This window comes from Zasmidium cellare (assembly GCF_010093935.1).
Source record: "Zasmidium cellare ATCC 36951 unplaced genomic scaffold M409scaffold_62, whole genome shotgun sequence".
NCBI lineage: Eukaryota > Fungi > Ascomycota > Dothideomycetes > Mycosphaerellales > Mycosphaerellaceae > Zasmidium > Zasmidium cellare.
Window position 1 is genome coordinate 69,693 of NW_022987006.1, and position 14,311 is coordinate 84,003.

General features: G+C 53.5%; 8 protein-coding genes across 8 annotated transcripts; 4 read left to right on the forward strand and 4 right to left on the reverse strand.

Moving 5' to 3' along the window:
* Positions 1-3: 3 nt before the first annotated feature.
* Positions 4-841, reverse strand: M409DRAFT_30270 (uncharacterized protein; the record flags this gene model as incomplete). Its single annotated transcript, XM_033809846.1, has 3 exons — positions 4-622; positions 684-695; positions 759-841. 3 exons carry the CDS (start codon positions 839-841, stop codon positions 4-6), a joined length of 714 nt encoding a protein of 237 aa, XP_033660154.1.
* Positions 842-1,319: 478 nt separating this feature from the next.
* Positions 1,320-2,263, forward strand: M409DRAFT_71153 (uncharacterized protein; the record flags this gene model as incomplete). The annotated part of the gene is made up of 3 exons (XM_033819046.1): positions 1,320-1,363; positions 1,417-1,909; positions 1,973-2,263. The coding sequence occupies 3 exons, from the start codon at positions 1,320-1,322 to the stop codon at positions 2,261-2,263; spliced, it is 828 nt and encodes a 275-aa protein (XP_033660155.1).
* A 314-nt stretch (positions 2,264-2,577) lies between these two features.
* Positions 2,578-2,967, reverse strand: M409DRAFT_30272 (uncharacterized protein; the record flags this gene model as incomplete). Its single annotated transcript, XM_033809847.1, has 3 exons — positions 2,578-2,636; positions 2,687-2,826; positions 2,882-2,967. 3 exons carry the CDS (start codon positions 2,965-2,967, stop codon positions 2,578-2,580), a joined length of 285 nt encoding a protein of 94 aa, XP_033660156.1.
* A 285-nt stretch (positions 2,968-3,252) lies between these two features.
* Positions 3,253-3,858, forward strand: M409DRAFT_71155 (uncharacterized protein; the record flags this gene model as incomplete). The annotated part of the gene is made up of 2 exons (XM_033819047.1): positions 3,253-3,465; positions 3,538-3,858. The coding sequence occupies 2 exons, from the start codon at positions 3,253-3,255 to the stop codon at positions 3,856-3,858; spliced, it is 534 nt and encodes a 177-aa protein (XP_033660157.1).
* Positions 3,859-4,316: 458 nt separating this feature from the next.
* On the reverse strand, positions 4,317-4,857 carry M409DRAFT_60969 (uncharacterized protein; the record flags this gene model as incomplete). The annotated part of the gene is made up of 3 exons (XM_033814625.1): positions 4,317-4,346; positions 4,407-4,630; positions 4,680-4,857. 3 exons carry the CDS (start codon positions 4,855-4,857, stop codon positions 4,317-4,319), a joined length of 432 nt encoding a protein of 143 aa, XP_033660158.1.
* Positions 4,858-5,943: 1,086 nt separating this feature from the next.
* M409DRAFT_30275 (uncharacterized protein) lies at positions 5,944-8,265 on the forward strand (the record flags this gene model as incomplete). The annotated part of the gene is made up of 1 exon (XM_033809848.1): positions 5,944-8,265. The coding sequence occupies one exon, from the start codon at positions 5,944-5,946 to the stop codon at positions 8,263-8,265; it is 2,322 nt and encodes a 773-aa protein (XP_033660159.1).
* Positions 8,266-10,281: 2,016 nt separating this feature from the next.
* M409DRAFT_71157 (uncharacterized protein) lies at positions 10,282-12,299 on the forward strand (the record flags this gene model as incomplete). The annotated part of the gene is made up of 7 exons (XM_033819048.1): positions 10,282-10,711; positions 10,771-11,093; positions 11,148-11,655; positions 11,707-11,790; positions 11,844-11,893; positions 11,975-12,145; positions 12,204-12,299. 7 exons carry the CDS (start codon positions 10,282-10,284, stop codon positions 12,297-12,299), a joined length of 1,662 nt encoding a protein of 553 aa, XP_033660160.1.
* Positions 12,300-12,873: 574 nt separating this feature from the next.
* M409DRAFT_30277 (uncharacterized protein) lies at positions 12,874-13,977 on the reverse strand (the record flags this gene model as incomplete). The annotated part of the gene is made up of 1 exon (XM_033809849.1): positions 12,874-13,977. One exon carries the CDS (start codon positions 13,975-13,977, stop codon positions 12,874-12,876), a length of 1,104 nt encoding a protein of 367 aa, XP_033660161.1.
* Between the last annotated feature and the right edge of the window lie 334 nt (positions 13,978-14,311).

The following is a 14,311-nucleotide window of genomic DNA, read 5'->3' on the forward strand; positions in this document are numbered from 1 at the left end:
CAGTCATAGGCTGCCACTACCCTTGTCGCCCTGCTCAGGAATCCGGGCCTGCAAGTACTGTGCGAGATCCTCAATCTCCTGCGGCGCCGCCGAGTGTGGTAGCCCTCTGTATGTTCTGAAGTCCACGTCCCAACCCCACTCTTTCAGCTTGTCCGCCGTCATCATTCCCCACTGGTACTTCACCACTTGATCTGCATCACCATGTCCCATGAAAATCGGCGTCTTCTGGTTCGGCGAGTCGGCAGGTACCAGGTCCTTGATCTTGCCTTGCAAGAGCAGGTAACACGACAGCCCAAAGATGCCACCGAGCTTGGTTGGGTTGGTGATACCAGCCATCAGACTCATCGCACCACCCTGGCTGAATCCTCCGAGCACGATTCTCTCAGTGGGTATGCCGCTCTTGATCTCGTCCTCAATTAACGTGTGGAAGACCTTCTGGCTCCTCAAAACGCCCGCCTCATCGTCGCTTCGATTGGCGAGGTCGCCGAAGTCCGCAATATCGTACCAGCCAGGCATACGCATGCCCATGTTGACAGTAATCGGGATGTTGGGGGCATTAGGGAAGACGAACTTGGTTTCGGGGAACATCGATTTGCGCCGGAACTCCTCAGCCAGGAAGGCCCTGTTTTGGGATGATGAGTGAGCAGGAGGTCAGATGTCGCGCAGTCTTAGGACATGCTTACCATCCTGCGCCGCTGTTGGCTTTGTTAGCAACCCAGGTCCATACTCAATGGTCTCGGCGAAGGGGGGAGCTTCACCTGTCCCCAAGGCCGTGGGCCACAATGACGGTGCTCGTGTGCCGCTTGAGGGCGGGAACGACGATCGCTGCGGCGCTCGACATTATGAAGTATGCTGTCGAAGTAGTGATCGGTTCTCGGAGGCGACTCTAGATTGGCATTGACAATGGGTTGGAATGAGGTCGAAGTTCCAAGGCCAAACGTCACTTGCACGACGGAATGTTTCCGTGGCTTCGGCGATCTCGAATAGAAGGCGCCAAAATCACCGCATTCTTCTGACAAAGCCCACTAATAAGTAGCTGTAGAATGTCAAATGGGGTTCTAGAGGCTTTGATGATCTGTATATCAACACTCCAAGTACATGTTCAGCTGCTGATGCCTCAGACGTTTCCCTGGGTCAAGATCCTCGTCGTTGGGCTCATTGTGGCTTCACTCCCTGCCGTTCTGCTTTCGAACTCGAGATCTACGCTTCGACAAGAACTCAGTCGACTTCTGACCCCTTTGAGAGCCTCAGGATCGACGAGCCCTCCAAATAAGTCAACGCATCTGACCTCAAAACAAAAGGTTGCGACCAACGCAACAATGGCCCGAACCCCTGTTTACTTCCTCTCCCACGGCGGTCCAAAGTAAGATCCAGAGCTGTCGTTAACCAGCATTGCATCTGACTGTGTCATCTTAGCATCATGGAAGATTACGACCATCCAGCGTATAGCAAGCTCCAGGAAATCGGCCGTGAGATAACGCAAAAGGTCAAGCCGAAAGCTGTAGTCGTATTTTCCGCGCATTGGCAAGGGTATCGAGATACCATCGAAGTCAACACCGCCGAGTCCCAAGGCCTGATATACGACTACTACGGCTTCCCGGCGCATTATTACGAATTTCAATACCCCAATAAAGGAAGCCCGGAACTGGCTGAGAAGGTCCTCGGTTTGTTGCAAGATGCTGGCATCAAGGCAGAAGGCGTGCGAAGAGGGCTGGATCATGGCGTCTTTGCCCCTTTCAAATGTGCTTTCGACCCGGAGAAGAATCCCCTGAATGTGCCGATCGTCCAGGTATCGCTGTTTGACATTGAAGATCCGAACATGCACTATGCGCTGGGCAAGGCCATTGCTTCGCTGCGTGAAGATGGCGTCCTGATCATAGCGTCCGGTATGGCTGTACACAACTTGCGTGTGAGTATAGACTCCAGAAAGGTCCCTTGACAAACCATCAGTCAGTCGCTGACCCACCTTCAGGACTTGGGACGCACCATGGGAAGGCCTGGTGCAACAGAGTACGCCTATTCCTTTGACCAAGCGTTGAAGGATGCAGTAGAACAGCCGCCAGAAGCACGCCAGAAAGCGATGGAGGAGCTCTTAAATCGTAAAGATGCCAGGAGAGCTCATCCAACATTTGAGCACTTGCTTCCAATTCACATCGCGGGTGGCGCGGCCCATGACGAGGAAGGCAAGAGATTCTGGACACTGCCGCAGGGAAGTATGTCTTGGGCCCAGTACCGTTTTGGCGAGATTGCAGCGGCCACATAATGCAGCACTCTCTGAATCCAATCTTGGTAGACCTTTTTGAAGGTGCGTGTGTCCTAGCTGGGTCGTGTTTCGTGTATCGCGTCACGCAGTAAGATCGATAAGATGTACGGGAGCACCTAAAAATGGCTGCCAGGACAATATCAGCGGTCTCTTGAACGTGCCTACCTCATGAGCAGGCACGGGACAGAGATGTAGCCACACGACAGGTCTTGTTGCGAAGGGTATCATGTTCATCTTTTGGTCTCTTCCTTGTATTGTACATATGTACACAAAGCACACATCCTGCTCTTGCTTCTTGGCCTACTCGTGCAGTGTTATTGCTGTCCCTGAGCGAGACTCGTAACTTTCTCCTCAATCGCCTTGTCGTCAAGTCCTGCCTCCAGTCAGATTCTTGTCCATGAGCTTTCGAACATTGAGACTTACCCTTCAAATCTGCGAACTTCTCCTTTCCGTACTCATATCGCGCATATACTCTCGGCTCGATTCCCATCGCTTCTCGGATCATGATTGGGGTGTGCGGGTTGTTTTTCTTCATCGTGGGATAGGCGCGGGTAAGGAATGATCTGATGTACGCAGCTAATTAGCAGTGGTCTTGACCTGTCGTTCAGTGGCTCTCACCGGACGGCATTGGAGTGCTCGCTGGTCTGGCAGTGGAGGAATCGCAGCTCCTTCAGCGTCTTGGTGAAGGCATATTTGCCCGACATGTTGGCTCCAGAAGTCCCAAAGACACAGCAGAATCAAGCGACACGAGATAAAGTATTTCCAGTGATGCGATTCGAGCTGTTGCAAGGCCAGAAGTCAAGACCAATGGACATGTAGTCAGCAGCAATCCTTGGCGGGTCTCCGCTCTCCCTTGTCCCCGAAGCCTTCGTCACTTTGCTGAGGTCCGCGAAACAGGACCACCTACCACGCTCAACCACGCCAACTGAACTGAACCGGCCGAAGCGCATATCAATACTCTACCGGCTCCAGGACGAACACAAGTCAAAATGTCCGCGCGCTTCGGCCTCCGCGCCGCCAACGCCTTCCGCCAGCCAGTCTTCCGCCAGCAGCTCAACAACAATGCTCGATTCGCACAACGGAGGATGCAGTCCACCGCCGCAGAGGCTGGTGAGGCCACCAAGAATGAGTCTGCCTTTTCCAAGCTCTGGAACTCTCCCGTTGGCCCAAAGACGGTGCATTTCTGGGCTCCCATCATGAAGGTAAGAAGAGCGTACCCCTCATATCAGACTATCTATCCATGAACTCTGGCTTACAATTATGCCTTCCCACAGTGGGGTCTCGTCCTCGCTGGTGCTGCCGACTTCGCCCGTCCCGCCGACCAGCTCTCTATCTCGCAAAACGCCGCTCTCATGGCCACCGGCCTTATCTGGACCAGATGGTGCTTCGTTATCAAGCCCCGAAACTTGTTCTTGGCCAGTGTCAACTTCCTCCTGTTCTGCGTTGGAGCTACCCAAACCACCAGAGTACTCATGTACCAGCAAAGTTTGAAGGGCGATTCAGTTGGTGATGAGGTCAAGAAGGCGGCCAAGCAGGAGGGAAAGGACCTGGAGAAGGCTGCTGAGAAGGCGGAGCAGAAGGTTGTTGCGAAGTAGAGGCAAGAGCAGAGAATGGTCACGGAGTGGCTTGGGAGGTGGAGAACCTAAGACGGCGGAGGTATCATTGAGTGCAGGATGACAGCAGAACTTCTCCTATGTCTTTGTAAATGAAAGACTATGCTGCCCATACACGAGGTATTCTACCTCGACGTTCGTCTTCGGCGTTACTGCGACCACTATCATATCCTTATATCTCCTGACGTGGCCCTTTCACTGCTCGTTCGAAGAGCATAGTGCAACGCATGTTACCCGACAAGAGCAGTAGGGCGACTGGAATCTCCGCACAGGAGCGGCAAGAAATTACCTTCAACACAACGAGACGTTCGTCAAATGCTTCGTCGTAGACGACAGTTAATATGACAGGGTCTCCTCGCCTGGCTGGCCAACATGAACGAAGAGCGGCGACAAGAGCAGAGCATTGCTCCACCATTGGCATTCGTTGGAATATAAAAGAGCTATTTGGCGCTGGACATGGCTGCAGTATCCTATACCACGCAGTCAGCCATACGTTCTCGACCTGAGCATAAGAAATCTGCTCAACTTACCAAGTAGACCTGGTAGAAATCCATCTTGAGCTCACCCTCTGCCTTGGTGAAGTGCGCATGGGCTGCCCACTCTAAAGTCGTGCTCCTCCCATCTTTAAGCTCGTAGCCGACATCGCCAAACAACATGATATCGTCTGATCCTGAACCAAACGCATACAGTTGCTTAGGCTTATGCGAACGTTTCGCTACCTTCTCCCACATGCCATGGCGCATCTTGATAATAGCTTTCGAATGATTAGAAGCGCTGCTCTCGGAGTCGCATTTAGGACTCACCATCCCGTCCTTCGACAGTGTTAGACCCCATTATGAGCTTGCCATCCTTCGTGAAGAAATCCGCGTAGGTCTCATGGCCATCCGGCGTGTCTGAGACCTTGTAGAACTGCTCAAAGTAGGCTTTGATCTCTGGTCTCACCTGGCCATCGCCAGGAACGGCGGCGGAGTATTGGCTCATTGTTTGATGGTGTTGTTCTTCGCCTTTCTTGTCAGGACGAGAAGCAATCTGACCTACGCAGCCGCTTTTGATGACGGCGAGCAAGAGTGGAGTAGCTTTTCGATTACCTCGTCACGGTCGTGGGCCTCTGTTGGTGTGGTTACTGAACCCTGTCGGCAAGCTGCTGGTCGGCACTTTCACAGCCGGCTGTCCCGACCTCACCTCATCAGCCCTGCTCTTTCACGGCCTTTGTTCTTCTTTATATTGAACTCTTTGACCATAATAGTATACTTTTGGCATGCAAAATTGATCTCCACATCGATTTGTCGTGCTGTGTTTGTTCAGTTGATGTTTGGGACCGCCCAGGCAGCTCAATAGAAAGATTTCAGGACATCACCCTGAACCCGTATCTCGAACTGACGACGATGGAGGATGCCAATGGAGACGAAACGAAGGAAGTTGGAATGCCCAACGATGTGAGATAGAATGAGACTTAAAGATCAATGGCGCGGTGCGCGCATTCACGGATTACGACCCGACCTGAAGACGCGCAGTCTCAAAAAGATTAGGCGCGGTTGATGGGGTATAGGAAAGATGATATCGCGACCCTAGGACGTATTCCGGTGCTCCCCGCGCGTCTATGTGGCATAGGTGTGCGTGTTAGCCTTCTGGTCACCATGCAGATGGGAATCCGCAAGTCCAATGGCCAGGGGAACGAAATGGACTACTGCGCAGCGCTTGCTTCCCCCATTGCGGACCAATAAGCTACGTCGAGTCCGTTTGAGAGTGACGTATGCTACCTTCGCGCCGCGGTGGCAGGTGAGCGCGGCGAGTGAATGTCCAAAGCTTCCATCCTGGTCGATGCCGCTCCCGCTCGCGGGTTACTCGTTTGCTGACCCCACGGTGAATGTGTTTCGCGCCTTCCCATTTGACTCGCTTACAGCGGCATTCTCCGTGAGCTCACTTCGAGTGCTGCGCCCGCGCCTACATAAGTCGCCCGCTTCCGCTTCTTCAAACACACCCACCTCCAACTCTCTCTGCCGACGGCACCACCACCACGCCACCACCAACCACCACCACAGCATTGAGAGAGCGAGAGTTGCGGAGATGGCGGCGCCACCCGGTCATCACCCAGGTCAGGGGGTCGGCCTGTTGGCCGGCCTCACCACCGTCTTGCTCGGCGTCAGCGCCTTCTGGTTCGGCAAGACCACGCCCTCGAGGGCGCAGGAGGCCGCCAACCTCTCTGCGCCGCTCGCACCAAGCCCTGCCGCGCCCTCCTCGTCCTCCCTGCCCACCGACAGGTGTGGCATCTTCCCGCCGCTCACTCCGGCCGAGTGTCCGGCACCATCACCACCAAGCGAGACGCCCTTCTCCCCGGCTCTCGACCACACCACCACGTCGACCACGGCCGTGCCGGCCTGGTCAGACCTCAAGCTGCTGGGATACCAGCTCGTCTTCGCCCTCTGGGATGCTCTCTTGGCGCAGTTGGAGGCGCTGTTTTGCTCTGCCCCGTTCCGTCGCAGCTTGGGCTTGACTCGAGGCAGCACCGCCTTCAAGGTGGCCACTGTTTTCTCTCGCTCCCTCGTCTACATCATCGGCAATCAGCACGGCTCCCAGGGCGGCTACCTCTTGGCCTACTATCTTCTCGAGCTCGTCTTGACGTATCTGTACACTTCGGCCTTTGGGAAAGATGAAGACGAGACGGACCGTGACAAGCTACGTCGCACTGCACATCTCCTCGGCTGTCGCGAACAGGACTTTCAAGATACCATGGCAGCGAAAGACGACCAACTTGCATCCCGAGACTGGCAAATTGCACTCGACAACTTCGAGATCGCTCAACTGAAAGCCCAGCTGAAGCAGACTCGTCATGAGTTGAAACTCGAGCGATCTGGTGTCAATATCTCCGAGAAAGTGCAAGCGAAGAAAGAGGAGCTCAAGGTATTGGAGGCAAAGGCTCATTTCGCCGATCAAAGTCGACAGAAGGCGCTCGATGAGCGTCGTACCACGGAAGCATCTCGCAGACAAATCCACCAGCAACTGGCTCAAAGCAAGGATGAAGACAAGAAGATTCGCCAAGGCTTGAGCATGGTCAAATTCCATGTCCGCACCGCCAAAGATGAGATCCAGCGAAGCAATAACAAGCTCCGTGAGCTCCGAGAGGAGGAACTGTCCTTTGAAGAATCGAAGAAGAAGATTGCTGGCTTGGAAGAGAGCATCGCAGGTGTGCAGGCTGAGAAGGATGCCCGTGAGAACCAGCTGCAGACTACGCAACACGAACTTGAGCAGGCACGCACCGAGGCTCAACAGTGCAGCGAATTGAAGTTACAGGTTTCCACCATGAAGCTTCAGGTGCAAGAGCTCGAAGCTACGAAGGATCGCCAGGCCACCATCAAGATTGAAAAGGCAGCTTCGACAAGCAAAGAATGGACGAGATCGCCAGATGATATCAAGGATCTGAATATTTCTTTCACCAAGTGGCAGACCGAGAAAGTCATGAGTGAAGACGACCTGTCCACTCTCTACAAGGCAATGGACTCCACGCTTACATGGGTCCAGTACTGGTGCGGCACTGCTGGGTCAATGAACCAGCATATTAAGGGACTCAACGAGACCATCGAGGCCAAGGACAATGATCTCAAGGCCAAGGATGCCGCCATCCAGGCCAGGAACGCCGCCATCCAGGCCAAGAACGAAGATATCAAGGCCCACGAAAAGAAGCACAAGGATGATGCGGAGTTGCAGAACGAGACCGACGCGGCGCTTGATGAGGCTTTCCGAGAAGAGCGGCAACAATGGCTGATCGATATCAGTGGGACATATGTCCTTCCTGAAGCTGACCATAAGCGTTTCGTCACTCACGGTCTACTGTTCCCAGGCAAGAACTTCGCGCACTTTGTCAGAGACGAGCATGTGGACGCCTGGCAGACAGAGATCGAGCGACTGGCCATTGTGCGACAGGAGGCTCAGACAGTTGCGGGCCTGCAGACTCAAGCGGATGAGCATCAACTAGCTCAACGCATGGCAGATGAAGCAACATCGCAAGCATACGTGGACGTATGTGCAGCAGTGTTCGAGCAATTCATGACTGCACCAGCAAGAGCCAAGGTTGAGACTGAGACGTTCAACTTCCCTCATGTCTCACCAGCAGTCACACGAGAACCCTCTCAGGCTGGACCTGTTGGAAACGATGCTACGAAATATCCCGAGACGTTCAACTTCCCACATGTCTCACCCGCAACCGCCGACAACACCTCGACATTTCCGCAGATGTTTTCATCGCGACATGCACCAGATCCAAATGCTCCAGAGGCGGAAAACAGCAATCCGTTCTCGTTCATCCCTGAGTCAAACGGTGCATCTTTGAGGAGATCTACCAACAACCGCAAGAAGCCCGCTCACAGGACTCGCGGTCATCGTGCGCGATAGATCTTGCCATCATCTCCGAGCCCGCATGAGTGACCATGCCAGCGAGCAACGAGAGCTCTGCATAGACCGAAGTGCAACACACGAGAGTTTGAAACTAAAAGGCGCAAAGGAGTTTTCTGGGGGTTTTTTGGGGGCGCGACATGAATAAATTTCTTTACGACACTCGCTGGACCAACCGCGCCAACAGCACCTCCGAAGTGATGAGCATCTGCACCGAACGTCTGCGGTAGTCAGTCATCCACACACAAATATTGGGCCGGCCTTTCAGGCAGGAGCTCAGGGATGACCGACTCTTCCATTTGTCCAGTTCATGGGCAGGCTACATCACAGCTGGAGCTCAGAACGACATTTGGCGCGACATCTACCGCAGTGCTTTCAATCGACCCTCACTCATATGGCCGCCCTTCTTGGGTTGGAGCTATCAGGGACGCATTGACACTTGGGATTGCTACGCTGCATTGGTTGCGAGGATGCTTTTTTGCTTGGGATTGTTTGATGATTGGGGGTTCGAAAAGTTTTCTGGGTCTGCGGGCGTTTTGGTTTGGGTTTCATGGATTGCTTTGGGGATGATGATGACGAGCGGATGATAATGATTGGGATGGCTTTGCTCCATGATGATGCTTTTGACTAAGGACTAATGAGGGCGATTAAAGACCCTAAACGAAATTTTTACTTTATGATAGAAACGAAAAGACCAAAAAAAGTCGACAACAGCTCCTCTCAATCTCTTCTTTGTGTCAATGTACTTCCAAGCCAATGTCTTCGTTTGATGGTGGTGCTTGGCTACAACTCAGATTGTAGCCATACCGTGATGCATCTGCCTCAACCACCCTGAGTCGCTATGACTCGACTTTGCCGACTCGTACGACATAGCAGCATCTTCACGCACCCAGAGCTGCCCGAGATCGTCCTTCTACCTACCACAGCTCAGTCCGAGTGATCGGTAAGATCGGAGTAGCTTACCCGGCCTGCAGCTTCAGCAGACGAAGCCGTAGTCGAGGAGATGCTATGACTATATTCTAAGTTCGCGAGAAGTATTCATAGCACTGTATCTTTGATGTATTCAATCTTACTCTACAGGTGTCTCCACTTCCCCAGACCTTTCCCCATCAACCAAGCCTTGGTTGATTACGTCTTTGCTTGACGCTCTTGGGAGCTGGCGATCTGCACATGGTAGATATCCACTTGCTACTGCGCCTCGATGCATAGCGATTGGCGGGGCTCGAACAGAAGTTCTCGACGAACAACTGGGTCGACAGCAGGACACGTTTCGTCTGGTGCTTTTTAGGACAGGAGCAATAAGGGGAGGAACATCTGGATGGTAGAAGCAGTGGCCGAACTTGGAGCAGTGACGATTGCTCTTGCCACAAGCCATAGAGACTACTTGCCCGTTAGAGGTTGCAAACTTACAGCTTCTATGCTCATCATCTTGATTGCTATCGAACCTGTACGACTTGCATACCGATCTCCGCCATCTTACCCCTATCTGACGGACAGTCAAGGTGTCCGTGGATTTCTCGTATGCAACCCAGCAGTCCAGAGCAAACGATTCCGGCCAACATCAACCAGCAAACCCCCTGCAACCGCAAACCTAGAAGGATCTAAACAACTTTCCACGCGACCATGCACGTCGCGACAGGGTTCTCCGCCCCGGCCAACGGGTATACCCCAGAGCCTTCTTCGCCCAGGCCGAGAGTACACCCCAAGTTGTGCACTTCGCCCAAGGAGTTGACTCGGATGTCGTTCGTCGTCGTGGGCTTGGTTGTTTGCTTTTTAGAGTTCAGTGGAAGTCTCTTTGCTTTGGATACATACCTGCTCTTTTCACATCAGGAAGGTCATATTCGAATTTGAATAGCGAGAAATATAGCCCATCATGGCAGAGACTAAAGAAACATCCCATAATGGAAGTTCAAGTAAGAAACTCTCACATCAGAGAAATAAAAATCCTTGAGATCGATACACTGACCCATCCATCCAGACACCTCCCCTAACCCCCAACCCCTCGACAAACCCGAAATGACCCACATCGAAGAACTCCCCACGAACGAAACCCAACCCCCAAGCCACACCCCTTCCTACGAGAAGAATGCCGACGTCGAAGCCCACACCGACCAACCCCAAATGACCTTCGCCCGCATGATGAGCCTCATCGCCATGGCGTTCCTCTGGACCGGCTCCCAAATCCCCGTCTACCTCTTCGGCGGAGTCCCTCCGTACATCTACGGAGATATCGGCGGCACGGATCGCTGGGTGTGGTTCGTGTTGGCGAATCTCTTGTCGTTGGCGGCGGTGTGTCCTTTCGTCGGGTCCATCAGTGATCTGATAGGAAGGCGCTGGGTCGCGTTGATCGGGGCGGGATTCCTGGTGCTGGGCATGATTGTGTGTTCGACTGTGCATGATATGAATTATTTCATCTGCGGGATGGTGTTCGCTGGGGTTGGGGCGGGTGAGTCCTCCGCATCCAAATCCCCCTTCATTCTTTCAAACAATACTGACGCAACGCAGGTATCAACGAACTCACCGCCCTCGCCGCAACCTCAGAACTCGCACCCACGAGCAAGCGCGGCGCGTACGTAGCCGTCTTGATCTTCACCATCGTACCCTTCGTCCCGAGTGTGATGTACGGCCAGCTGATCGCGTACTACTCCTCCTGGCGATGGCTGGGTCTGATCTGCGGCATCTGGGCTTTCCTGGGACTCCTCATGATCGCCTTCTTCTACTTCCCTCCGCCTCGTGTCAATAGCGAGGGGATGTCCAGACGGCAGGTCCTTGGCCAGATCGACTATATCGGTGGACTGCTGAGTATTGGCGGCATGCTTCTTTTCATGGTGAGAAGTATCGGTGTGAATCTTCGTCGTAGCTACGACTGACATTGAACTCAGATGGGCCTTCAATGGGGCGGCTACCAATACGACTGGGATAGCGCCCACGTCCTCGCCCCCTTAATTCTCGGCGCCGCCATGCTGGTCGCATTTGTGATCTGGGAAGGCTACGCACCATACCCCATGTTCCCTTGCCGTCTTCGACAAGAGCCACGGACGATTGGCCTCTTGCTAGTCATAACTGCAATTAGTGGAGCGAATTTCTTCTCCATCTTGATGTTCTGGCCCACGCAAGCCTTCAATGTATACGGACACGATCCCGTTGGTGTGGGACTTCGCGGTTTCCCGGTTGGATTCGGCATCATGGGCGGGGCGGTTATCGTTCTAGTATTGCTTTCCGTCTTCCGTGGACATAACAAGGAACTCATGATTGTTTCTTCTGTGTTGATGACTGCAGGGTGTGGCTCTCTTGCCGTCGCCAAAGTCGATAATATGGGTACGCTCTGGGGACTGCTGACGCTGGCTGGTCTGGGCATTGGCGGGATCGTGGTTCCTGCGTCGATTATCAGTGAGTGTGCATGCTCGAAGACAGTGCGGGCGGGTACTGACTTATTGGCAGCAACCATCATCTGCCCAGACGACCTCATCGCAACCGTCGCCGCCCTCACACTAGCAATCCGCGTAATAGGCGGGAGCATAGGCTGTGAGCACAACTCCCTCGCCCAACTCTACCACCAGCTAACAAGCCATCAACAGACTGTGTCTACTACAACGTCTTTGTATCAAAATTCGTCCCAAAAGCCACGGTACCTCCCCCAAACCACCCAACTCCTCATCGATACTAACAATATCCGCAGACACATATCGGCGGATGAATGATGCTCCAGCTGAACATCACCAACGAAACCATCATCGGCGAAGCCATCAAGCTCACCGCCGATTCCCTGATCGATCGCATTGCGGATCTGCCGGGTGTCGTCGGCGTCCCTGGCGCTCATGAGGGGATCGTGTATGCCGGGCAGGTTGCGTATGCTGAGGCGTATGTTTATGTGTATCTTGTAAGAGCCACCGTATGTCCATGTCAGATGTTGCGCAGGGCTAATCGCCATGTTCTAGGTCAGCATTGCGTTCGGGTCTATCAGCATCATCGCCGCTTGTTTCCTGGGTGATATTTCGAAGTACATGGACGATCATGTGGCTGTTGTGATGTGATGAACGAATCAAACAGAGAACTGTCTGGATCAGGATCAAGAAAATGCTGCCGCGGATTGGCTTCAGACAGGAGAGACACGGATCGCGAATGAAAATGCTTCTTACATCTGCTGAAAGTCGTTTGTATTGCAGCTTTAGTGTTTCCGTCAGCTGACCAAGTACAAGACTGCAGCTCTGTTCTACCGTTGCTCATTCCATCGTATTGCTGCCGAGAGACGAGTTCATCACGCGCTCCATGCGACGGTGCTCACCAAATGCACAGCGCGAAGCTGCGCAGATCAAAGTCGGCCAGCGTCGTCACCGTTGAGCATTTGTCGTCGTCTCGTACGACCACTCGCTCGATAAGGGCCAACCATTTCTGCAAGAACATTGGTCCTGTCCCGCGGTGTGCGCTCGGCAATCTGCATGCTTGCACCTTGCTCGCCTCGTGCATGCGTAAGACGTCCTGAACAGGCCGTTTCCCCCGCCAAGTCGGCTGGTCGCTTGCGCCGTCGTCGCTGAGGTGAGCTTCCACCGTCCCCAATCCCCATCCAACATGCTGGAGCTCGTTCCACAAGTCGTAGTAAAGGTGCTCTCATCTCTTGATAATCGTAATGATGTCTTCGTCCTCCAGTTGGTGGCTCAGACCGACTCGCTGAGGTTGATGCTTCACGCTGCGGCCGTAGACGATAGCAATTCGAAACTGATCGACGATGGTCTTGTGGATGGAGTTGCAGAAGTCCTCGACCGTAGAAGCTGTGCTCCTTAGCACGACTGGTGCAGTGTAATCCGGTAATCTTCCCTTCGGCTTGGTGTACACCCGGCGCAAGTTCAACTTCTCCCACATTTGCTCCAGCAACTCGTCGATGTTCCAGCCATGCTCTGAAGAGATGGGACAAGCGTTTGGAATACGGTAAAGAAGATCCAGCTCCTCGATACTGATGGCGTCAATCTTGTTGAGCGCGTAAATGACAGGAATGTAGGCTCGACTCTTCGCTTCGATAACATCGATGAGATCGTCGACAGTCGCGTCACATCGAATAGCAATGTCGCAATTGGCCATACGGTACTCGTTCATCACAGCCTTGATCTCGTCATGGTCGATGTGAGACAGCGTCTGTGTGGTGGTGATGGAAATGCCGCCCTTGTCCTTCTTTGTGATCTTGATATTCGGCGGCTGCTTGTTAATGCGAATGCCAAAGCCCTCCAACTCCGTCTCAATGACCCGCTTGTCCGTGAGCGGCTTGTTCACATCGAGGACGATGAAAATGAGATGGCATGTCTTGGCGACGGCAATGACCTGCCTACCTCTTCCCTTGCCATCCTTCGCACCCTGGATGATACCAGGAAGATCGAGAATCTGGATCTTGGCTCCGTTGTAGACCACCTGGCCGGGGACAGTCGTGAGGGTTGTGAACTCATATGCAGCCGCTTCTGAGTGCTGGCCTGTGAGCCGCGACATCAGGGTCGATTTACCCACTGAAGGGAACCCTATGAAGCCGACAGAGGCCACACCAGTACGCGCAACGTCGAATCCAACTCCACCGCCGCCTCCACCGGTCGTGGGAGTGAGCAACTCTTTTTTGAGCTTCGCCAACTTGGCTTTAAGTTGCCCCAAGTGAAAGGACGTCGCTTTATTGCGTTGAGTTTTGGCCATCTCTTCCTCGATCCCCTTGATTTTGTCCACGGTGGTCGCCATGATGGAGGAATAGAAGGGGGGAGGCTGAAAATCGGTTGTGGAGGTCGATTGGGATGTTTGGGGCTGCCGAAGTCGTGACGGCGAGCTTGTTTTGCTGAATCAGCAGATTGGCAGTCTTAGTTGAATTTGCTGAGTCCAGAGAGATCGTATATGTGTTGTGGTTGTCGTGGTGGTCGTCGAAAAGTATTAGAGGAAAGAGAAACCGGGCGAGGCTGTGACGAAATCTGGAGGTAGTCACGTGCGCCTCAGAATCTCCCAGCAACAATCTTTACGTCCACGGTAATCGCTATGATGTGCTGCGATCGCTGGAATGTTATTTCGTGGGGATCGTGTG